At 36.9% G+C, this 24,594-nt stretch overlaps 1 protein-coding gene across 3 annotated transcripts; it reads right to left on the bottom strand.

Annotated features, from left to right (window-relative positions):
* Window positions 1-246: 246 nt before the first annotated feature.
* LOC130409085 (obscurin-like) lies at window positions 247-24,594 on the bottom strand. 3 transcript variants are annotated; one of them, XM_056732715.1, is made up of 21 exons: window positions 24,336-24,594; window positions 22,795-22,898; window positions 22,604-22,660; window positions 22,007-22,270; window positions 21,493-21,759; window positions 13,837-14,103; window positions 13,290-13,556; window positions 10,608-10,865; window positions 10,171-10,440; window positions 9,777-10,061; window positions 9,212-9,475; window positions 8,829-9,101; window positions 7,662-7,928; window positions 6,103-6,369; window positions 5,111-5,377; window positions 2,900-3,001; window positions 2,732-2,788; window positions 2,526-2,576; window positions 2,374-2,442; window positions 951-998; window positions 247-867 (listed from the first exon to the last, which is right to left on the bottom strand). In XM_056732715.1, the coding sequence occupies exons 2-21, from the start codon at window positions 22,823-22,825 to the stop codon at window positions 860-862; spliced, it is 3,639 nt and encodes a 1,212-aa protein (XP_056588693.1). In that variant the 5' UTR covers window positions 22,826-22,898; window positions 24,336-24,594; the 3' UTR covers window positions 247-859. The 3 variants fall into 3 exon arrangements, with proteins under 3 accessions (XP_056588693.1, XP_056588692.1, XP_056588694.1); XM_056732714.1 differs by lacking the exon at window positions 22,795-22,898; XM_056732716.1 differs by lacking the exons at window positions 13,837-14,103; window positions 22,795-22,898.

Raw genomic sequence — 24,594 nt, 5'->3', positions numbered from 1 at the left:
TCCGTTTTGTGACTAGGGGTCAGTATTAACAGTCATGTTGTCAGCTACCTTAACAATGCCTTAACTCTTATACACAATAATTTGCATGCTACACACCATGTAAATATTATAAATATTACACCACACTAAAAGTGGCAGTTTATGTAAAAATATATTTCATAACATTACTGTGTGGCCTGAGCATGCTTACAAATACACCAAAGCAAATCCTCTCACCAACACTAACATAAATAATAACTATCAATGTAATTGATTAAGTAAACTTTTATTTAACAAATTGAAATCACACAATCATAATGGTATATACTTGGCACTTATAAAAGAAGATACAATTGAAAACATTGCTTATGGTTCAAATAATTCAATATAGCAATACAAAGCAGATGCACTGTATGACAATTTAATATATACTAGGTGTGTACATACAGATACAGTATACTGTGTTTACATCTGGGGCCGGTTGCATGAGCTGCTTAGACTAGTCTTAGAAGTTCTTCGCATATTTTTTTTCTTCAAAACTGGTCATAACTTCTTTAATTGCTAGTTAATGAGACTAGTTGTGAAGACGCAGTCTTAACTTAGTGGCTTAGTTTAAGCAACTGGGCCCTGATTTTAATTCTGAGCACATTACCGAAATTGCTGTCTTTATGTTTATTCACTGTACAATAATGAGCAGGTTTACTATCATAACAATAAGCATGTTTCTCCACCTTTGTAGGTAGGAAAGTGCAATTGCTGTTAGACAAAGTGCTGTGCTATTTATTACATAATGCAGTCTTACAGAAATATGCTTGTCATTTAGCTGCCTCAGTGCAACAAAGAGAAATGTCACCCTGATGTTCATTGCGGAAAAAATGTTTCAGGATCCTAGAGAGGTAGAATGGAGACATTAAGCTCATACTCTGTATTCATTTTAGAGTAATAAATAAGAAAAAAAATCTTAATTGTACCTTTAAAAGATGTTAGGCCATTAGACTCAGCTGATGGTGAATCTTCGCCTTTAAAAAGGAAATAAGATTACAATTCAAACAATTGAATTATAAATGCTTAAAGCGATATTTCAGAGGCACAACAACATTTCTCACCCTCATGGCATCCGGATTGGATAAGACTTTCTTCTTGAAGAATAATGCAGTCAGAGTTATAATACCACATATTATATATACATTTTCTTACAACTACATTAACATTAATTTATTTGGCAGACCCTTTTATCCAAAGCAACTCACAAGTAGGAGAGCATATAAAGATTTTGACAACACGCTAAACAGTACCGTTACTTTACAAGGCCATGCCACTAGGAGGATCAAAGCTGAAGTAAGCAAATGAGATAATGATTTTTTTACACAAGACAGATGGTTATTGGTTAGTCAAATTAATGCGGAACAGGTGTGTTTTGAGCTGTTTTTTGAAAGTTGGGGTGGATGCCGACAATATATTCCACCACAGGTGTACCTTCTTTTTCCAAGCAGTAGAATGGGAGTGAAATGGGCGCAATTTTTTAGAGCTCCAAAAAGGACATCCATCGAACAAAGAACATGCCAGACATGGCTCTATGGACTTAACAAAGATCTTCTGATGCGAATAGATCAATTTTTTTCAAGAAAAAAATCCATATTGATAGCACTATTAACGTTAATGTTTAACTTGCGTTATCCCTCTGCCGAGCATTAACCAGAGGCTTGTTTTTCCGGCAAATGACAGTGACAAAAGCTCCTGCCCACAGGAGATATCCTATCCTACTGCATCAAAAAGAAAAATGGCGCGTTCGTCACCAGAGCTTACAACACTCCTGCGATATTTGCTGAAAAAACAAGCCTCAGGTTTTAGCCATTGGATATGAATATTTGGATATAATATGGATATTTCTCTCACATCGATTTGCTTCAGAAGACCACTTTTAAGAACACAGAGCCATGTCAAGCAGTTCTTTGATCGATGAATGCACTTGTTGGCGCTTCAAAAAATGCACCGCCATTCACTCCCATTCTACCGCTTGGAAGAACAATTAGACCTGGTATTATAACTCTGGATCATTAATCTTCAAGAAGAAAGTCATATTCAATGAGGATGCCTTGAGGGTGAGTTAAACATGGGGACATTTTGGGGCAGTTACCCAGACAAGGAATAGCTTAAAACAGGACTAGGACTTAGTTAAATTAGGATAATTAAGTTGTTTTAAAAATACATTTTAGAAAAAAAACATTAATGTGTCCATCTTGAGACAAAACAATCGCAGTGATATGTTTTAAGATTATGTCAATGCAAGTTTTGTTTCATCAAGGCATCACTAACATTTAGCCCTGTCCGGGAAACCAACCCTTAATGTATAGAGCCCTTTTAAACATTATTATACATCTGTTGTTGACATACCTTTTATCACACCATCCACATGAGTGATTGAAATATGATCCATATTCAGTTCCTCCTTTTCCTCAGAATCTGAAAGGCAATTAAGATTACAACAATAGAGTCTGTGTATTTAAGCAAACTCTCATCATTCAAGTTTGATCAAGGAATGGTACCATTCTCTGTTGGCTTGTTTTCCATGTACTCCATCAAGGGTGTCGTAGCTTCTGTGTAGAGTAATCAAAGACCCACACAAAGTTGATGCAATGTGGAAATATTTTACATACTGTACACTTAGTCAAAACCACAGAACCCTAATAGGAAACCTTCTGAAGTAATAATAATAGTATAAACGCACATACAAACAAACTTTGAAACTTACGATTCTTGGAGTCCGCCATTGAAATAAACAAGTCCTCACGCACAGTCTCATTCCTCACTAATGACAAAAATGAATGTTTCTTATGTAAATAAAAGCTTTTAAAAATGTAATGTAACATTTTAAGTAATTTAATAATGCAACATTTAAGGAATGAGCTAAAAACTCTACCTGGTTTGCGGGTAATTTTTAGTATGATGCATCCACTGATCAGAATAAGAATACAGCAGACAAAGAATCCTGAGATAGCCTGCACTATTTTTCTTTTGAACACTGCAAAAAAAAGCGTGAAAAACTTAAACTTAATAACATTAAAACCACAAATACGATATCGTGCACAATATATATTGCAGACCTGTTATTTAATAAGGATATATAAATGATGATAGAATAAATTATGCGTTTGAGTGAACAGTTCAGACCTGTTTTGCTTCTTACTAAACATTGTGCATTTTAAACAGCTTATTAGCCCTTTAAAGGATTACAAATAAAAATAATTTACATATTTTTAGTTTTTGTTGTCAGTCCTGATCTACTGTATAACTGCTACATCGTCTGACATAATCACATTAAGAGCAGGTACTTTGGTTGTATTATCTCCCATAGTGTCTGGGTAACGCTGTGGTGGCATGCCATGGCAAAATGAATATAGCGGAAACACTGTCAGTACTTTTGGTATATTTTCCGATAGATACAATGATGACTTTTAAACAAGTGTATACAAAATGTTTTCTTTGTCGTTATAAAGTAGCACATAGAAGGCGCTAAAAACGCAGGTGCTTAAATTTTTATTTTATGAAGTGATTAAGCATATCACCAAGAAGCTGCAGCCGTGGTGTATCACCACCAGAAAATGAATATAGCGGAAAGAAAACAAAATAAAACTTTTTAAACACAGTACAAGGTGTAAAACACAGCTTTAAACGCTTTATCACTTTTATATAGAGATGTATTCTATCTGTGAGTGCCATTTTACTCGGTCATGTTTATGTTTATAGTAGTAAAATTCTAAATAGTTTATCGCAGTTATCAATTGTCAAGGAACAGTTTGCGACAGAACCCAAACGCAGGCAGCTTAAGGGTTAACAAAAATACTTTATTTAATAAAACAAAAAAACACCCTTGATGGGGAAAAACACAATAAATGATATAAACTTCAAACCAATAACCTCCCATGAGGGTAATAAAACAAACACGATGAATAATCCAAAATAATAAGTCCAACACGAAAAAGGGAAAGTCCACAAGAAAACGTTATCTACAGGAATCTGACAAGGGCGAGTAAAACGCACGTACAAAGAACAAAGCAACGAGTAACAATGAATCGACAAGAAACGTGGGAATGAGGGGAACATTAAATAGGGAAGCACTAAAGAGGATAATTGCACAAGATTTAACATTAGCCTGAAGATAATGGGACAGGTGAGGGAGATGAAACACAAAATGGGACACTAATGGAGAAACAAGGGGGCGGAGCTAAACGAAAACAGGACGACACGTGCCGAAATGTCAAAACATACCACCACGTGTCTTAAAACACACACAAGACATGGTGCTATCACGACCCTGTCTATAAGGCTCGAAAACTCAGAACAGGAAGGACAGGATCCTGACATCAATTCACTTTATTCATGTGGGATATAACATGAAATACACTAGTAAGTATTAATGAGGAATGGTTCAAGTAAACCAATGGTTATAAAAATGTAATGCAATTCAATTATGTTTGATTTCAAAATTTTTTAGGTTGGGATGTCAAACCAAAAATAGAAATCCACTCCTATATGTCCTTTACATAATCATCGTACGATCTCTTCTCAATTCACGTAGAGCCGCAACACATATATAAAACTACATATCATGTTGGTAATAAACAATTATAGTTTGTAATCTTGTCAGAAGAGGATGCTGCTTCAGTGTGTTGCAGGCAGTGTTGCCAGATCTGTTAAACGAAACCAGCCCAAATTTCAAAGCTAGCTGGAAACCACAGACGTGGCCACACTGATGCAGGTTGCTCAAATGGCAAATGAAAATCTTTTGGTCACGCTAAACCTTTACTAGCATAAAAAGTATGTCATTACTGAAAAAGCTGCACTGTTTAAAAATTAACTGATCCACTGTCAAGCTACAAGTTTGGTTGAACCAGCGGAAACACGTTTTGGAACACAGCTGAGCAGAATCGACCAAACACTGTTTAGTCCTATCACCAGTCAAACTTGACTGACCAGCTTGGTCTACTCCACAGATGCTATCACACCTTGAGTTGAATTCTATGATGATCTTGAGATTTCGTAACTTTCTTATAATGCACAATTATTTTTTACAGTATGACTAGTCAATGTGTAACAGTATATTAATAAACCAAGTATTATGGTTACTTACCAATATTATTGGCCACAAACCCCTCACTCCAAGAGGAGTACAGCGGTCGTACTGTCCTTTTCCCCCTGCACTTAAATTCATTTTTTATAGTATCTTCAGTTGATTCCACTTCTAATGTATTAGAAGACTCATTCAGCTCCTGTCCGTTCTCTGACCAGGTATAGTTCCATACTTTGCCATCTGAGACCTCACACCTCAGTGTCAGTGTATTCCCGGCCATGATGTCACTCAATTCAGTGCTCAGCGTCAGCACAGCAGGTAAACGAGCTGAAAGCAAACAAAAAACATTTTGTCAGGGAGAATTTGGTTATTATTTAAAGATAGTACAGCTTGTCTAATTTTCATGTCACTGATGGCAATAAACAAAATTGCAATAAGGATGTTTTTTGTTAAATAAATGCATTACAAGGATGCAGTTTTTATTTAAGAATTTCTGCTACATTCATACTGCCACGGCAGGCCGCCACACCAGAAATCAAACACACATGATTGTAGCTTCTCAGTGACGCAGTGTTTCACATTCATAGCCTTAGTTGAATTAGTCTTGCCATACCGAAAATATTTTACACTTCTAAATCTGTACATTGTTTTATGGCAGTGTTTAGGCAAAGCATGTCTGCTATTCACAGTCAAAACTCAGGGCCACGCTAAAACCAGTGTTGCTAACTTTATTTTAACACTAGATTTAGTGACTTTTCGAACCTCTTTAAATAGCATATAGAGACAAACCAAGCAACTTTTTGGATGAACCTCTTCTTTCATTCAGTGGGAAAATGTCGCCATTACTGCCCCACAAGCACAGCTATATGGACCATTGAGAATCAAGGACTGGAACCGCTGTTTTACAAACTGAATTTACTTATACATTTGAGTGTTTTAAACTCTGTGGCTACATAATATAAATGAGGTTTTATCAGTATTACTTTAGTATTAAAGAAGTTCAGTATCAGAATTTAAAATACAGACGTGATTAATATGTTAATATACAGTACCTTGAACTTCCAATTTCAGCGGCTCACTTGAGATTGAGAAATCGCCTCTCTTCGCTTCACATATGTAGTCACCGGTATGATGGAGAGATGCCGAGTTTATGGTGTAGTTTATATTTTTGATGGAAGGTTGTGTCGGCTTTGAGTCCTTGGACCAGTGATATTCCCAACCAGCACCCGGCATTTTACAATCGAGGTGAATTCGCTCATCAGTGTAGAAAAACGTTATGTTTGGTGGATGTATTCTTAAGTCCGGTTTTGGAGTTTTATCTACACACAACAAATGTAAAATGAACAATAATAAACAAGCGCCTTGGGAAACATGTGCTTGTTATTCTTGATGAAAATATGTCACAAATATTTCCATAATTTATAGAAATGATATAATTATTTCTATAATTAATAGTGATAAATGATATCGCGCGGAATGGTATATTTAAAACGTGTTGATTTACGTATGTAACCTCAGTTCCCTGAGAATCTTCCCATCTTCCCATCTCTGATTGTACTTTTAAAAGGCCAATGAACTTGGCGAATGGCATGGAATGCCAGTGTCCGCCCCGTAAATATCAGTTTAAAAGGAATATGGCGGTCCCATTCATTCACCTTTGGGCTGAGGAACCAGAGAGTCATTCTTGTTGGTTGCAGCAGATGGCGATGCATTGGCAAGAAGGACACAAAGTCTCGTTCCCACCATTAGGGAACTGAAGTTACATACATAACCAAGACGTTCCCTTTCTGACGGTCTCTCGATGTTGTGTGCATTACTGAATGGCCTGGGCGAGTCACAAGTGACAGAACCGCAAATTGTAACCTTCCAGGGGTATGGTAAGGCATCAATTTTGTGAATCATGACGAGAGGGTCTTTGTAATGGCCGTACAGGCCGTGGCCTTTGCTACCGACATGCCTCGAGACCTACCTGATCGAGACTCCAGCATGGAGAAAGGATATGTCTGTCCAAGAGGCTAGGGTGCGACGGGATTGAGAAGTGATGGGAATACGCCTCGTCCTCGTGTGCATCGCTCTTCAAGGAACTCGACTCTGAAGCCAATGCTGAAGCAGGTCTCATAAACATCAACTCTAGCGGCAAGACTATTTGAGGAAGCCCTATGCCCCAGGAGCCTCTGAAAAAGTTTCAGTTGGACTGCCGAGTGCCGCCTGACGAGGGTCAGACAGCGCAGCATTGACTTGGAGCGCTCAGTGGTAAGGCGCGATGTCATGGTAACAGAGTCCAGTTTTATTTTAACACTAGATTTAGTGACTTTTCCAACCTCTTTAAATAGCATATAGAGACAAATCAAGCAACTTTTTGGATGAACCTCATCTTTCATTCAGTGGGAAAATGTCGCCATTACTGCCCCACAAGCACGGCTAAATGGACCATTGAGAATCAAGGACTGGAACCGTTGTTTTACAAACTGAATTTACTTATACATTTGAGTGTTTTAAACTCTGTGGCTACATAATATAAATGAGGTTTTATCAGTATTACTTTAGTATTAAAGAAGTTCAGTATCAGAACTTAAAATACAGACGGGATTAATATGTTAATATACAGTACCTTGAACTTCCAATTTCAGCGGCTCACTTGAGATTGAGAAATCGCCTCTCTTCGCTTCACATGTGTAGTTACCGGTGTGATGGAGAGATGCCGAGTTTATGATGTAGTTTATATTTTTGATGGAAGGTTGTGTCGGCTTTGAGTCCTTGGACCAGTGATATTCCCAACCAGCACCCGGCATTTTACAATCGAGGCGAATTCGCTCACCAGCGTAGAACAACGTTATGTTTGGTGGATGTATTCTTAAGTCCGGTTTTGGAGTTTTATCTACACACAACAAATGTAAAATGAACAATAATAAACAAGTGCCTTGGGATACATGTGCTTGTTATTCTTGATGAAAATATGTCACAAATATTTCCATATTATAGAAATTATATAATTATTTCTATAATTAATAGAAATTATATAAATATTCTGATGTATTACTTTAAGAACTAGGGCAGATTGCTTTAAACATATGCCATGATTTTAAGGCAGCATTTTAAAAGTAGTTTTGACTAACTAAAATCTATTAGAAAAGACTTGCATACAATGGTTCTCTTAAGTCAAGTTCTGAACACTGCTTCTCGGGAAAAGTAAGACACTAAACAACTTAAACAAAATGGCCAACAGTAGGGGATCAACTCAGTTTTTTTTGCTGAAAATATTGAAGAAAAAGCAATACTGTCAAATCAATTTAAATGAACAAATTTAGCAATAGCATTGAGAATAATAATAAATATTAGGCTTGGACTACAGTAACTGAGAAAATGTATAGTATAAATCAGTTAGTTTCACAAACCGTCAAAGATGTCCACAAAAGAAAAAGTAAAAAAATGATTTTTCCGAAAATTCTTTTTCACAAGGACTTCCAGGGGATTTTATTGGTCTCTGGTAACTCTTACCCTTATTGTCCATTTAATGAAACATTTTAATATCACAACACAAAGTCAGGGCACTTTTCGACTAGAGCAGTTAATGCTTTCCATGACAACATGGATCATAAAGAAAAGTTATCAAAGGGGTTATCAGTCTTACTTTTAAATCTTAAATTAAACCAATCTCAGATTTTATGCAACTGGCTTCAAAAATAGACATCAGTTTTAACAGAAAATGTAGACGACTAACTAATAAGACTAGTCTTAAACAGATGAATGCAACCAGAAAAGAAAAATGTTTACTTGCCAAAAATCTGAATCTGCGAAGCTACTGTTTCAATTGTAGTCACTGGTGATCTCTGTCGATGTTCGGCTTTGCACTTATAACCTCCAGAATGACTTCTGTTTGCTGATTGGATCAAGAGCGTGTCCTTGTCTTCAGAGAGCTTAGTCATGTTTCTGTACCATTCATAGCGCCAATCTAGCGGATTTTTATTAATTGAACACTTCAGAGTTATTTTTTCAGTTGGGTAAAACATTTTCCATTCAGACTCTATAGAGAGTTTTGGTTGAGGTGGCTCTGCACGGATAAACACAAAAACAACATACAGAATGATTTTTTGTGAATAACGTTTTTGTTGCATCCTTGGACAACACAATGCAAAATGCAACACAAAAGATTAATCTTACCGATTATTGTAATTAGTTTAGGCTCAGATGAAAATGTGACCTTATTCCTGCTTATATGACATGTGTACGACCCATTGTGGGAGAGTGTGGCACTTTGGATAGTGTAAGTTTCGCCTTGGATGTCATGTTCAGATTTGTCTTTTTTCCACTGGTATGCCCAATTTGATGTCTGCTCTTGAATACTACATTTAAGTTTGACCTGTTCCCCAGTATAAATTTCTGGGTATTGTGGATCTTGTCCCACAATGAATGTTGGCTTGGATCCTGTGAAGGACAGAGACAACCTTTTTATTTCTTTATCCCTTATGTATGATTAAAATACAAATGGCATATCATTCGAGGCAATGATGAACAGCACCAAAATTCCCAACTTAAAACAAGTCAATTTCAGAAAAGGTGTGCAAAAAATAAATTGCCTAAAATAAATAATACAAAATAAGAGATAAAAATTGTTGTACTGCAGCACATAAAGCCTGTCTATGCATTTATAAAACTAAAGTAAGTGTTTGTTCTATTCATGCCATTACACATCACAATGTTATGAGCTTTTGTAAACAAAACTTACCATAAATGTGTAATGAATGTTGTGTGCTTTTTGCTGTCTTCACAGACCTTCTCTCTAGCTGAGCTTGACAAACATACATATATAGCCCAGCGGGATGAGATTTAACCGAGAGTGACAGAGTATTTTCATATATGTTTGTGTCAGGACCACTGGACACAGTTTTGTCGTTCCTGAACCACATATAGATCCAGTTTTCTGATACACCTGGAATCACACACTGCAAAGACACCGTTTCACCAGGAAAAGCATCTTTCCATTCAGAACTAAGCTGAGCTTTCGAGATTTCTGAAGTGAGATACAGAACAGTCAAACTCATGACAAATGAATAAGCTCTTGCAAGTGTTTAAAACAAATATTTGTAACTGTATGAGAAAAAAAAGCTTTGTCACCTAACCTTTGACAGTTACTGTGCGTACGTCACTTTGACCAGAGCTAAGAGTTCTTCGTTTGACTTGACATGAGTATTTTCCACTGTCGGACACTTGTACAGATTTGATAGAAAAACTGTTGCTGGTGAAATCGTGAATCGGCACTAAGTCTCTAAAAAATTGATATTCCCAGTTGGAGAACTGCACATCGACACCACAGTTAAATGTTATAGCTTCTCCTTCGTAAAACACTTGAAAATTTTGGCTCTGTGTCAAATTTGGCTTGGGCCATTTATCTTAAGAGAGAAATAGAAGTCAAAATGAATTTACTTTATTTAATCCTCTTTCATAACATGAACGAAGAAAGTAAAGAGATGATTATTGCTTTAGCACTGTCTATAAAACACTATGGACCTACAATAGCTGATGAATTCTTTGGAATTGTTTGTGGGGCTAAACTTACCGTGGACTCTTAGTGGAAAAGCATCACTCTGTTGGGTAACCACCGATCTAAGTTTTCCTTTACATGAATATTGTCCAGAGTCAGAGGGTTTTGCTGTTATTGTAAGAGTGGAGCTTGTTTTAATTTTTTCGTTCATCTTGAGCCATTCAAAAGACCAGCCGTCAGAATTGCCATCAAATCCACACGTCAGTGTGATTGTCTCGTTTGGGAAAAACTCTGTCCAGTTTGGATCTGCGGTCAGCTTTGGTCTAGGAGTCTCTACAAATGAATAGGAGGTCAGGAGATTTATACACTGTGTCACTTACTGTAGCAATAACTGTTTCCGTACATTAACTGAATCTCTACGATTGCTTCTGGGACTGTACAAGAGTGGGACTTTTTGCTTTAACTTGAAGTGTAACAGAAGAACTCATTTCAGTGGTCACTCTGTCTTTAATGAATCACTGGCAGGTACATTCTCCAGAGTAAAGTCTGCTTTACAATGCAAATACAACAATTGCGGTGTATAAAGCATTTATAATTGTAAAAAAAATCCTTTTACGTGTTTGTAAATTATTTATTTGCTGTTGTGTGTGAAGATGTTCCACCCGTACCATATCAGCGAGCGTCCGCTTCCCATGCTGTTGTGAATGGTCGGTGCCCCTCTCTATGCACACGTTTTCATAAACTTTTAGAAATAAACAATGGCGTCAACTTGACTTCATCAGTTAAAATCATTCGGATTGATCGAAGTGTAACGGAGATCTGCTAGTGAATGTGCAAACATCAAAATGTTTCCTACTATGGTGAGGGACCACATAGGCGTCAGACCGGTTATATTAATTGAAACTAATAACAGAAGTATATATTGGACCCGAGTTGGGAAATAAAACAAGCAGATTGCGTCATAGAAAATGGACCAGGAGACATTTGCAAGCAGGACTTTAAAGGACACTTCATAGTGTTTTAGAGGTGGCCTATGCTCACAAACACATAAACACGCGCATGCATGCATGCACACTCTATCAGCGTATTACACAGAGCAGCTTTGACAGCCGATGTTAAAGTCATGGAAGCTGTTTTTTGACTGTTGGCGATCTCAGGATGTGTGTAGCTGAATTCTCATTACCAGCTGTAGGACTACGATGAAAGTGAAACTACTTAAGCGCACAGCTCAGTCAAATGTTTACAATCTCTGATAACCAAACACTACTCCAGCGGCTCTTCCTCTTCTCTAAGGAAGGCCTCACCCCTTTTTTGGCGTATTCCTTTGGGCGGAGGTTATTAAAAGCACTCGGAATAGTGACATCATGTACCCGGAAGTAGAGGGCTGTAGTCCACTTCCAAGCGTTCTCTGTAGTCCTTGAAAAGTGAATTCTGTTAAAGCCAATATCTCGCTTGGCACTGAACTTTGAGCTTTATCATTTGCAGGTATTATTTATGCTCTAACAGCAACATTACACACTAACTTAAGGTTGAAAATGGGAACGCGGGGAATGGTATATTTAAAACGTGTTGATTTACGTATGTAACCTCAGTTCCCTGAGAATCTTCCCATCTTCCCTTCTCTGATTGTACTTTTAAAAGGCCAATGATGGCGAATGGCATGGCATGCCAGTCTCCGCCGCGTAAATATCAGTTTAAAAGGAATATGGCGTTCCCATTCATTCACCTTTGGGCTGAGGAACCTGGGAGTCATTCTTGTTGGTTGCAGCAGATGGCGAAGCATTGGCAAGAAGGACACAAAGTCTCGTTCCCGCCATCAGGGAACTGAGGTTACATACATAACCAAGACGTTCCCTTTCTGACGGTCTCTCGATGTTGTGTGCATTACTGACTGGCCTGGGCGAGTCACAAGTGACAGAACCGCAATTTGTAACCTTCCAGGGGTATGGTAAGGCATCAATTTTGTGAATCATGAGGAGAGGCTCTTTGTAATGGCCGTACAGGCCGTGGCCTTTGCTACCGACATGCCTCGAGACCTACCTGATCGAGACTCCAGCATGGAGACTCCCCAGACCAAAGGGCAGGACCTTGTACTGGTATGCTCGACCCTCTAAGGCAAACCGAAGAAAAGGTCTGTGCCGTCGGAGATTCAAGTAGCCGAAACCGAAACGGATCGTCCTTACTAGCCACCGTGATAGGCACGAAAACGCTGCTCTGCGTCGTAGAATCCAGTAGATAATCAGGAGATAATGCGCTCTGCATTTAAGCTTAGCCGGTTACAAAGAACAAAAGGTGAATGAATGGGCATGCCATCTTCCTTTTATACCCCTATGTAGAGGGCATAGACTGGCATGCCATGCTATTCGCCAAGTTCATTGGCCTTGTAAAAGTACAATTAGAGATGATAGGTTCTCTGGATCAAACCCCATTGTGTCGAACCGAGAGAACTTTGAGAGACCGACAGAAAGGGAATCGGTGTTATCACCAGCAGTAAATTGTAGGCAAAATTCTTTAACAAAATTCTTTAAAGACCTCATTGACATGGGAACGAGAAATCTTGCATCAGCCGCCAGAAAGCAGCTCACAGCAAGTAAAAAGCCTGCCCTGGTAAATCATATGTAATGGGGAAGGGTGGTTGGTATCAAGCTGGTCTTGTTTTTTGAAGTTCATACCTTAATCTGCAAAAATTATGAAAATAGCACCCTACATGTGCAAACAGAGTGGCTGAATGCCATAAAAAGAATAGAATATGCTTACCATTAACTTGAAGTGTAACAGCAGAACTCATTTCAGTGGTCACTCTCTCTTTAATGAATCGCTGGCACGTATATTCGCCAGAGTCATCCTTTGATGTCGACTGGATTTCTAATGAAGGTTTGGATTCTTTGAGTTCTCCCTTATTTCTAAACCACTTGTAGCTCCAGTTATCTGAGCTGCCCTCAATCTCACACTTCAGAGTGACTTTTTCAGATGGATAGAATACTGCTAAAGCTGGTTCCAAAGTCAGTTTTGCTGTTGGGATTGCTACAGAGAGAGAGAGAGAAGAGAGAAACAAGAAGTCCAGCTACTTATTCCCTATATGAATTAATACTTCTAGTTTGGACAACTGTGTATTGTTACAGCAGTTTTGCTACTTTATCTGCAAGAACAATAGAAATTCAAAAGCAAATGTATAACAGACGTTCATATATGCATTTGGCACAATTTATCTAAAGCCATTTAAACTGCCAACAAGAAAAGTCCCACCTGACACGTACGATAAGAGTGGCTGTATAAAATAAGAGGAAAGAATTATTATGCTTACCATTAACTTGAAGTGTAACAGAAGAACTCATTTCAGTGGTCACTCTCTCTTTAATGAATCGCTGGCATGTATATTCTCCAGAGTCATCCTTTGATGTCGACTGGATTTCTAATGAAGGTTTGGATTCTTTGAGTTCTCCCTTATTTCTAAACCACTTGTAGCTCCAGTTATCTGAGCTGCCCTCAATCTCACACTTCAGAGTGACTTTTTCAGATGGATAGAATACTGCTACTGCTGGTTCCAAAGTCAGTTTTGCTGTTGGGATTGCTACAGAGAGAGAGAGAAGAGAGAGAAACAAGAAGTCCAGCTACTTATTCCCTGTATGAATTAATACTTCTAGTTTGGACAACTGTGTATAGTTACAGCAGTTTTGCTACTTTATCTGCAAGAACAATAGAAATTCAAAAGCAAATGTATAACAGACGTTCATATATGCATATGCACACATGAAGAGTCACACCTCACACGTATTATAAAAGTGATTGACTAATATAAGAGGAAAGAATTATTATGCTTAGAAATGAAATGAAAGCCAAAATGGATAAAGAATTGTAATATTTTTGCGAAACTGCAATTTTTTAATTTTGCATCTCTGTCCACATCTCTGTTTGAAAAATGAAATCGCAGGTTACTTTATGTATTTATCGTTATATGGGTTAATGTCAACCGATGTTAAATTTCACACAAAAGCATACAGCTCAATATATCAATCACTATTATAAGCTTAACAACAGTTTTTATGTACATGCCTAATAACAAAAAAAATTTTTTTTAACCAAATAAGTTATGGATTGCAGCTAAATATACAGTATATATTAAAATACATATATTAATGTTATGTCTAAATTAAGTAATGTCTTCAGTCATGAATAAATGGTGCAATGTTGCTATACTCTGACCCTTGGTGGCACCCTGTTTGATGATTCAGAGGTTGGCCATTATGTGTTTAAATCATTGTAGTTCTTAATTTACAACACTTAAGTCAGAACTTAAGAATCAGTCTTAAACTTTACTGAAAGTTGCTCTTAGGTTCTTTATAAAAGGCTCATACTCCTAAGAATTTTTTGACACTTAAGTCAAAGTTTAAGCATTTTTGAGAAGTTTTATACATACCCAGAAAAAATGCAAAATGATTATTTATTTTAATAAAACAACTCAAATAGGAAGTAAATAGATAACAACTAAAAATAATTATAATATAAATGTTTTCTTATATAAAATAAAACAATCTCAATAATACTGGAGTTAGAAATTAGAGCTCATAAAACAAATATTTCCCATCCATCCATCCATTTTCTACCGCTTATCCGAACTACCTCGGGTCACGGGGAGCCTGCGCCTATCTCAGGAGTCTTTGGGCATCAAGGCAGGATACACCCTGGATGGAGTGCCAACCCATCGCAGGGCACACACACTCACTCATTCACTCACGCACTCACACCCTACGGACAATTTTTCCAGAGATGCCAATCAACCTACCATGCATGTCTTTGGACCAGGGGAGGAAACCGGAGTACCCGGAGGAAACCCCTGAGGCACGGGGAGAACATGCAAACTCCACACACACAAGTCGGAAGCGGGAAAACAAATATTTGATTATTATTATTATTATTTAGATAAAGGTCAATGAGGAAGGTATTTTTAACATTTTGTAAAGCTCTTCGGAAATGTACTGGGCCCTGGAAGGGACATTGGTGAAAATAAAAAAATCTGAAAACATTTCTAGTGTGCACGCGATAGTTTCACGTGCGCACGTTTTAAAATATGCCCTCCCAACTGCAAAGACGTGTTTATTAATTTGTAATTAATCTACATTTCATTTAAACTAGTGCCATCTTAAGGCCTTTTTATGCTTAACAGCCATACAGTAACTCGTGAGCACTCAAAAAGGTTCTCGTGAGCACAAGAAACGTTTCTCATGAGCATAAGAAACGTTGCTTGTGAGCACGAGAACATACGGCATGTGAACGTGAAATGTCTTCTGATTTTTTTTTCACCAATGTCCCTTCCGCGGCTACGTTCAAATGCTATAGGGAAAAAAATAAAAGCTTATTGTATTGTTTTGGATTTTCTTATAATTGACATGGCCTAGGGACTGTGTCAGTAAACACTTTTATCAGTTCACTCAGTTGAAAGCAGTCGAAAACAGCATGCAGTGTCAGTGTTGCCAGTAAAATGGTTCTAAATAGACAAGCTGCTTCGAGTGGGATTCAAACTTAAAACAGACAATGAGTTCTGAAAGGGAAGCAGGCGCTTTGACCACAAGGCCATAATCTAACACAAGTTAAGGGGGCATTTGTTTAAGTCGGCAAGTGAAGTTTACCTGAACAGACCACACTAGCTGGTGTCTGTCACACATGCATAGTAAATGCGATAAGATTATCAATCATAGTTGATCATAATCGCGTCATGATGCAAGAAGCTATTCACATGTCACATTTTTGCGCTCTCAAGGAAAGGGCCACAAGGAAAAACTCCAAATCACTTTGCAGCTTTTCTATTTGGTCATTGTTGCAGCTTGAACGGTAATTATTCAGTTTGACTAATTTTGGAATATGCACTGCATATACAATGAGGGGCTTTGAAGATCAATTTAAATGAGTCAGCCTTTATATTCAGAAATGTATAATGCTATTTAAATGATAGTTTAATTATTAACAAATTTCTCCAAAAATGAAATGTAAGATTAAATAAAACTAGTGGTGGCCTAACGCCGTTAACGCAGTGAGACTTTTATCGCGCGATAAAAAAAATGTCGCCGTTAATCTATTCTCAAAGTTGGGTTGGGAGCTGGGTCTATACTACGCAAGCTATGATGACTTTCACCTTGATATTTTAGCGCGGATGTATACCAGCTTAACTGCACTGTACGGGGCGAGAACGAGATTTTTCAACTCGCGTGATTCGCGTCATTCGCGGAAGCAGAAGCCGCCTCATCATCTCATGACCAGGGCTTCATTCGCGTCCTTAGCGCCGCCTCATCATCTCATAACCAGGGCTTCATTCGCGTCCTTAGCGCCGCCTCATCATCTCATAACCAGGGCTTCATTCGCGTCCTTAGCGCCGCCTCATCATCTCATGACCAGGGCTTCATTCGCGCAGCAAGTAGGTCTATTGCCTCTTTGCATTAACACATAAATCACTCGCGCTTGACACGCCATTCGCGTTTGGTCTGAACACAACATAACGTTACTGTGAAATTACCGCATCAAACGTGACGTGCTAACATGGATGCATCTATGAAGCCGCCGGGTTTGCTTCAGGGAATATTAATTTTTAAGAAGCTTCCCAATAGTAACATCGACAAGACTAAGGTTGTTTGCACCTTGTGCAATGTGGAATTGGTTTTTTAAAAAAATAAACTTTCTCTCAACAGGTAGTGGTCTAGCTTTAGTTGAAACCAGTAACTTTGTATTGAGATCTAATGTATTATGGCTCCTGTATGACATATCGCTTGTTGCTCCCTCACTCTTTGTAAGTCGCTTTGGATAAAAGCGTCTGCTAAATGTAAATGTACTGTAGGAGCTCTTCCAGTCTCAAGTACCACCTAAACGCAAATCATCCCTTAGCTAATGCGGAAGTAAACACAAGTTCATCTTATTGAACATAATTTAATTTTCATCACCAATTATCATAGTAGAACAGCTTTCTCAAGCAATTTGAGATGCATTTTGGAAACAGGAGATGAGCCCCTGGTCTAATGCGCCACCTGGCTTGAGAAACCCGTTCTCAAAGACTTACTTTTAGTCATTATTTGGGTAGCACACATATTCTGAATGCCTTCGGCAGAATTCAAATGAGCCATTTTAATCTAGATTAATCTAGATTAATTCCAAAATTAATCTAGATTAATCTAGATTAAAAAAATTAATCTATGCCCACCACTAAATAAAACACGTGAGAAACTTCTTAGACTAGTATTAAAATGTAGTCATCATTTTCTTAAGCTTGGTATAGACTGATTGCCCTTTGGTTATGAAAAATAAATATTCTAAAATGTATTTGAAATCAAAATTTTTCATGGTAAGTATACCGCAAATCCATTTACATCTTATGTACTTAATGAAAATCCACTGCGATTGTATTTGTGGTACACTAAATTAGTATACTTAAAGTCTGCTAAATTGTAACAACTAATTTTGTATGTTTAATTGTGCAGAATTAGCGCTGAAGTCCAACTAAAGATTCTTTCAAGTGTATTTGATTGTGCTAAAGTGGAACTATTGCAAGTATTCTACGGTACACTTTAAATATCTTGCATTTATTTAATTAAAAAATCATAAAATCCTTCTCAAGAGTGACATTAGAACAAAAGTTTATTGAAACACAGGCTTAATATGAAGAAATGTGCATTGTGTATAAAAACTACTCCAAATAAAGTTTAATTATAATTTTATATCAGTAAGTCATGTCAGTTAATCTGTTAATACATTTAAACTATAGTTATTATAAAATAAGTGCATTGTAAAGAAATAGATTTATTAATAGTGCAACCACTACTTGTTCTTTAGTAAATATGCAACTAATTATATGCAGCTGGCACCGGAAGACAAAGCTGATAAATATAATAAATCAGACTTGTAAGAGAATAATCAGCCCTTAGTATCCTGAACTAAGATAAATCCCTGTCAGAAACATAACATGACTGTCAGAAACATCAAAGCACAGCAGCACCTCAGACAGCAGCATTCTTCTTCCCTTCCTGTCTCTCATCCTACGGTCATGTCCAATGAATGTGTAAATCAATTTTATCATAATCATAAAAATCACAACAATAACAGTGTTCCATTAAGTTAACAGCTTTTGGGGTCTCTACATTTTTTTGCTTTTTTATTAAATATTGTTAAATCAATGTTTTATCAACAAATGTTTTATCAGGCCATTTAGTTTATATTCTGATAGCCATAGTCTATGTGAAACATAGAAGGTCTGGTAACTGAGAAAATGTGTTGTAGCCTCTTGTCCTGAAGCGAAGTCCTAGGGGTCTATATTAATATTTAAAAAACTACTGACAACAAAACATAACAACTGAAATTAATATATCATGAGCAGGAGTACTTAGAAAGTTACTAACAGCCTTTCCATAAGAACTGATTCTAAATATTCTTTCCAATTAAAACATGAAAACATGTTCTTAACGTGTTGATTATTCATGATATTAATATTATAAATGGTATATGGAGATACAAGACGACATGTTTTATAATCCGTCACAGATCTATATAGCAAACAGTACTGACTGACAGCTAAAAATACTTTATTACTTCTGCATTTTCGTTTACTTAAGCCTTGAAGAAAAAGTGTCAATTTATTTATATTTATATGTGACATGTCTTTGGCCGGAGAAGCAGCGCTAACAGAGTGGAAAGGGTCAAAATAAAGCAGGTTTGGCGCTAAATAAAGAAATTCAAAGATAAAGCGGAAATATAATCAACATAAATGTCCATGAGTGCGCGAGTTGTGTACATCTCAGTTATGTAGACGCACTGCTCAATTTTAAGCACAGAAATAGTCCGATTTTTTTAATGGTTCATTATGTCTTGTGGTCAGGATGGAACGAAAGATAAACTGGGTGAAAATCTGTCATCCGATGGTAACTGGACTGTTGCTTTGTCAGCGAAAGTTGCCATTTTCACCACCCTGGTTTCACGCAATTTTTTATCTGCTTTTCAGTTTTCAGAGAATTGTAATGGCACGACCACTTTGAAACAGAAATGACGTGCCGCCATGTAGATAAGATGAATAACATGATGCTAGTTTATTGGTTTAATACAAGATTAAGGTATAGACATGTTTTATACGAAAGTTAACCAAGTAAAATGAATTCTCCTGACTTCTCCTGTGATCTGACGCTACATATTTTTTTTTATTAACTTGACCTAGAAGGGGGCCGGGAAGTGTCGTTGGAGGGGCGCGGCGCCCCCTATGGTAATGGTGGGGCATACACTGAATAAAAAGTTCTCCAGTATATCTTCTTTTCATGGCTTTCTCAAGTCTCACTTGTGTCTACTTTTATTTATTCCATTGAGTTTTAGGAAAAACAGCTGAAATACTGTTAATACAACAATTATAGATATAGAGAAAAATAAGAATCTCAACTAAGTCTCAGATATTTCTCATGTCTCAATTGTTTATACTCTTATTTCTCCTAATGGATTTAAGGAGAAATATGGGAGACAAAATGATACCTAAATTAGACAGTAAAGAGATCTTTAAAAATATAGAGATTTCCACAATCTCAGTTTTCACTCTCTTAGACATCTCTCATTTGCATCTAATTTTGTTTCTCCGAAGGAATTTTGGGAGAAATATCTGATGAAATTCTGACACTTAATAAAGAAACATAGGACAAACACAACTATGTCTCCTGAGCTTAGAAAAAGCAACAAATGAGCAAAACAATTTTCCTCTGGTACGTCTATCACCATCACCCACGTCTCATTTAAAGGTACAGTTTGTAAGAATTGTGTAGTAAAATATCCAAAAACCACTAGGCCAATGTTGTATATTTTTTCAAATGCTACTTACAATATCTCAAATGTTTCCAACTGCTTTTAAATCCGGAGAAAAGCGCCATTCTAAACAGTGGACCTGAGCTGTTTAGTCGCCTGTCAATGGCGTCATATCCGCGTTACTCTTTGTTACCGCCTTTACTGACGTAGCAATGGCATGACACTGTCGTAGACAGGTGCAGAAGTAGGTTGTACCGTCGGTCCGTCTTGCATTATAGCAAATGATGAGGGCACGTTCAAAATAACTTTTACTATGATTGATTTGAACACTTAAAACTGTGCAGTGTTATCACACCATCGAAATGGTTACTGTAACATCTATGATTAACAATTTAGTTTTAAACCTTACATTACTCGGGTCTAATTCATTATAATTAAATAATATGATTTTAATCAAACGCAACATTTATTAAACTTTATTACTTTACATTACTTAACTCTTCCACTAACATGATTTCTCGTTCCGGTCTAATTGATGTATCAGCGGTACCATCAGCGGTGGAGTTGAAGACAACATATCCCATCATGCCACGCTTCTACACAGAGTCACTACGTGGTTGTTGTTGTTTTGATCGTGCGCCCTCTAGCAGGGATTTCTACAAACTGTACCTTTAAGCTGATGTGCTCATAAGTAGACCAAACTCCTTCAAAAAGGTCTCTCCAAAATAAAGGATAAATAAAATAATTTTAAGTCAAATTAAACAGTCAAAGCCTTTTTGCACTAGACATGCTGGTTTAGGCCTCATCGCCAGCTGCAGTCATGTCCTCATTTCACATGTAAACCGCATGCAATAGACAACTGCCTGATGTTGACAAGTTTAAATAAGGTAGGGCAAAGTTCACAAGATTATATTACCTTCAATGTCCTCTAAATGGCAATATTAAACTGCTGAAAAAAAAGATAGGTGCCATGCAAAATGTAATGTGTAATTGCATTAGTCATTACAAATGTAGTGGAATAAAGAGTACATATACTTGATGACAAAAATGTAGTCAAGCAGAGAGTAAAAGTTGCTGAGTAGTTGTACTCAGTACAACTACAAAGTGGTCAAACAACAGGTACAGGAACTAATTACGTGTACTCCAATCCGTTGCACCACAGGAGTGGCTGAATACAGTAAGAGGAAAGAATGATTATGCTTACCATTAACTTGAAGTTTAACAGCAGAACTCATTTCAGTGGTCACTCTTTCTTTAATGAATCCCTGGCAGGTATATTCTCCAGAATCCTCCTTTGATGTTAAATTTATTTCTAAAGAGGACTTGTGTCCTTGTAGATCTCCCATATTTTTATACCAATTGTAGCTCCAGTCATCTGAGCTGCCCTCAATCTCACACTTCAGAGTGACTTTTTCAGACGGGTAGAATACTGATAAAGCTGATTCTAAAGTCAGTTTTGCTGTTGGGATTGCTATTGATAAAAGAAACAAGAGAAATTTAAAAAACAGAAAACAAGTCCAGCTACTTAAATTTAAAATGAATAAATTGCTATGATTGGGGAAATTGTGTACTAATTATAACTTCAATTTAGCCACCTTTCACAAAAAGGAAAAAGCAGATTCATTATGCACATAACATGCACATTGATGCATTTGTGACGGTTAAAGCAATTAAAACTTCAGAAAGAAAAAAGTAGTTCAACTATGATGTTGACGTACCTTGTATTTTTAAAGTTTCAGAATCACTTTTTTCAGACTCTGTAACTCCTTTCTTCGCCTTGCATTGATATTCTCCACCGGTACTCACAATAATGACGGCTTGATCCAGTGGAGGTTTAAGTGAAGTTGAGTCCTTATACCATTCATACTGTAAATCTGCAATGGCCCCATTAACCACACATTCTAGATTCACGTTCTCTGTGTTGTACAACACTTTATAAAATGGTTTCTGAACAATTTGTGGCTTAGGAATCTGAATTGGGGCTTCAAGAAGAAAATAAACTTTGTCAGAGCGGAGAGTTGTAGATATTTTTAGTTTCTGTAAAAGTATTGATACAGAACATGTCTAGAAAAAGCCACTAACAGCACACAAACAACTGATCTTTACTGAGCAAATTTAACCGTCTTTTTTCACTAACACTTTACGATAAGATTGTATTTGTTAACAGTTAGTTAATGCATTACCTAAAACAAAGTATCAAAGAACCATGCCTATGCAGCATTTATCATTCTTATATCATGTTATTTAAGCATTTATTTTTAACTAACATCAGCAAGGTTTCAAACATGAAGTAATGGCTTATTGCAAAGTGTTACCTATATTTGTCTTTCCAGTATTGACCGTTGGAGGTGATACTTGTGCACCGACTGCCACTGTTAATAAAAAAGAAAAAAATATTAAATCTTAGTGTCAAAAGACAGAAACAGGACATTGTTTCACTGTTTACATTATGTGTTCCAACTACATACAGTAACTTCATTTCTCCTAGGCAAATTATGTGTCCTACCTGCCAAAAAGATGATTTGAAACATTTCCATTTGCTGCAGCAGTCAAGATTAAGGCAAGACCAAACCGTTGTGAACAAAGCAGCTTCTTGAGAGGAGTGTTTTCCTGTCATTACCACTTGAAAACGTTAACCTCACAGGAAATGAAACCTTTTTTTACATAGTGTCTACTTCTATTTTACAGACAAAGATTGAGTAATCGTGCATATCAATGTAAATTGTTTTATTAATGGATTATCAAGTGAAGTTTTGAAGTATTATGTATTATTAATGGATGATCAGTGAAGCTTTGAAGTATTGTGTATTGACAAATATGAAAAAAGTTCTGGCATGCATCTTACAAAGCACCACATACAGAAAAAGTTTGGTTATTTTTCTTATAAATGTACATCTTTCAAGTTTTGCCGAGACCTAGAGTATTTTATTGGTTAGATATGTTTTGATAACAAGATGCATAATAGCATCCCTAAGATAAAGGAAACTGAAATATAGCAAATGGTGTTTATTGTGATTTTTTGATAAATTTATGACATTGCATTTTTCTTGACTGTTTTTGTTCAAAACTTGTTTTAAAATGCTACATTTCTTGATTTTATTTGTTTTGTGAATAAGTCATAATCCACTACTTAAAATGACAATGAGGAAACAGGAAGTTGAAAGAATGCTCCTTCAACACTTCTTTGAACTACGGTGCACTGAACCACACATACAGCACTTAAGCTGAAGCCAGTGCGATAACAAAACAGTTTGTGTTTTGTGTCCATTTCTGGAACATGACATTAATTGAACAAAGTTAGAAAGACAGTTCTAGCATTAGATGTAGAGTATTTATGACATGAAATGTTGAATAATGTGAGATGTTGTAGCAATGTTAGTTCTTTTGAATAGAATAGGCAAGAATAAGAATGATTTGCCTTCAAAAGAGGGCTTGTTCTTTTATTAAAAAAACACACCCAGGTACAAGGAGGGATGATAATAAAAAAGTTACAGATACAGGAAATTGCATGACAGGCAAAACATATGAAATCGTATTCAACCAACACCTCATGTTAAGTCTGATAAGTCTGATGATCCTATAATTGTTTTAACTTTATAAAGTTATCTAAAAAACAGAAATTAACAGAAATAAGGTTGAGCCTTGATTTTCACACACACGTCATCTAATCTTCGAGCACAACTAAACATCGGGAACAAAAGAGAAAGTGAAAGGTGTCCGAAGAGTTTTCACAAAAAGAATTACCCTGAAAGAGTCATCTCTACATTTTCACAAAGCGAAGTGACAGTACAAATGCTTCAATATAATTTTATTGAAGTACATAATTAAACAAATATTAAACAAAATGTTCTCTTCCTTTTAGACTGTGAACACTGGTTAACCTTATACATCGTAAGCATTTCACTAAGCTCAGTGGAGAAGCCTGGTACTGCTATGGCCCTATTCAGGTTAGACCGCCACTACCTTAGGTGTTTTCACATAATCTTGTGTGCATTTTGCAGTTAACTAGCAAATAAGATGCGAAAGAAAACTTAGTTCTCTACTTACGCTGTTTGCTGTGCTGTCTGTGTGCGTGCGCATAGGATATGTGTTGCGAGCTCATTAGTAAGAAGAAACGTCTGTGAGGCAAATCGCTTGAAACTTTAAACAGGCATAACTTTGAAAATGCATGCAGTTAATAAACGTTCATGGTGCCGAATAACTGCAATGTCTGTGATAGAGATACTGTTAAATAGTGGATGTGTGTCGCACTGCATGCATGGATGTGGCATACTCCGTGGCATACTCCGTCTCACGCACAAACACA

This window comes from Triplophysa dalaica, chromosome 20 (assembly GCF_015846415.1).
Source record: "Triplophysa dalaica isolate WHDGS20190420 chromosome 20, ASM1584641v1, whole genome shotgun sequence".
In the NCBI taxonomy this organism is placed as follows: Eukaryota; Metazoa; Chordata; class Actinopteri; order Cypriniformes; family Nemacheilidae; genus Triplophysa; species Triplophysa dalaica.
Note: the sequence above shows the minus strand (reverse complement) of the source record. Positions and strands in the feature narration are given on the sequence as shown.

Coding starts and splice junctions, on each gene's coding strand:
- LOC130409085 (XM_056732714.1), bottom strand. CDS start 24,390: ATGAGCTCGCAACACATATCCTATGCGCACGCACACAGACAGCACAGC. Junction 3,002..5,110: donor GTTTGTGGCCAATAATATTG/GTAAGTAACCAT, acceptor TTTTTTTTGCAG/TGTTCAAAAGAAAAATAGTG. Junction 2,443..2,525: donor AAACAAGCCAACAGAGAATG/GTACCATTCCTT, acceptor ATTGCCTTTCAG/ATTCTGAGGAAAAGGAGGAA.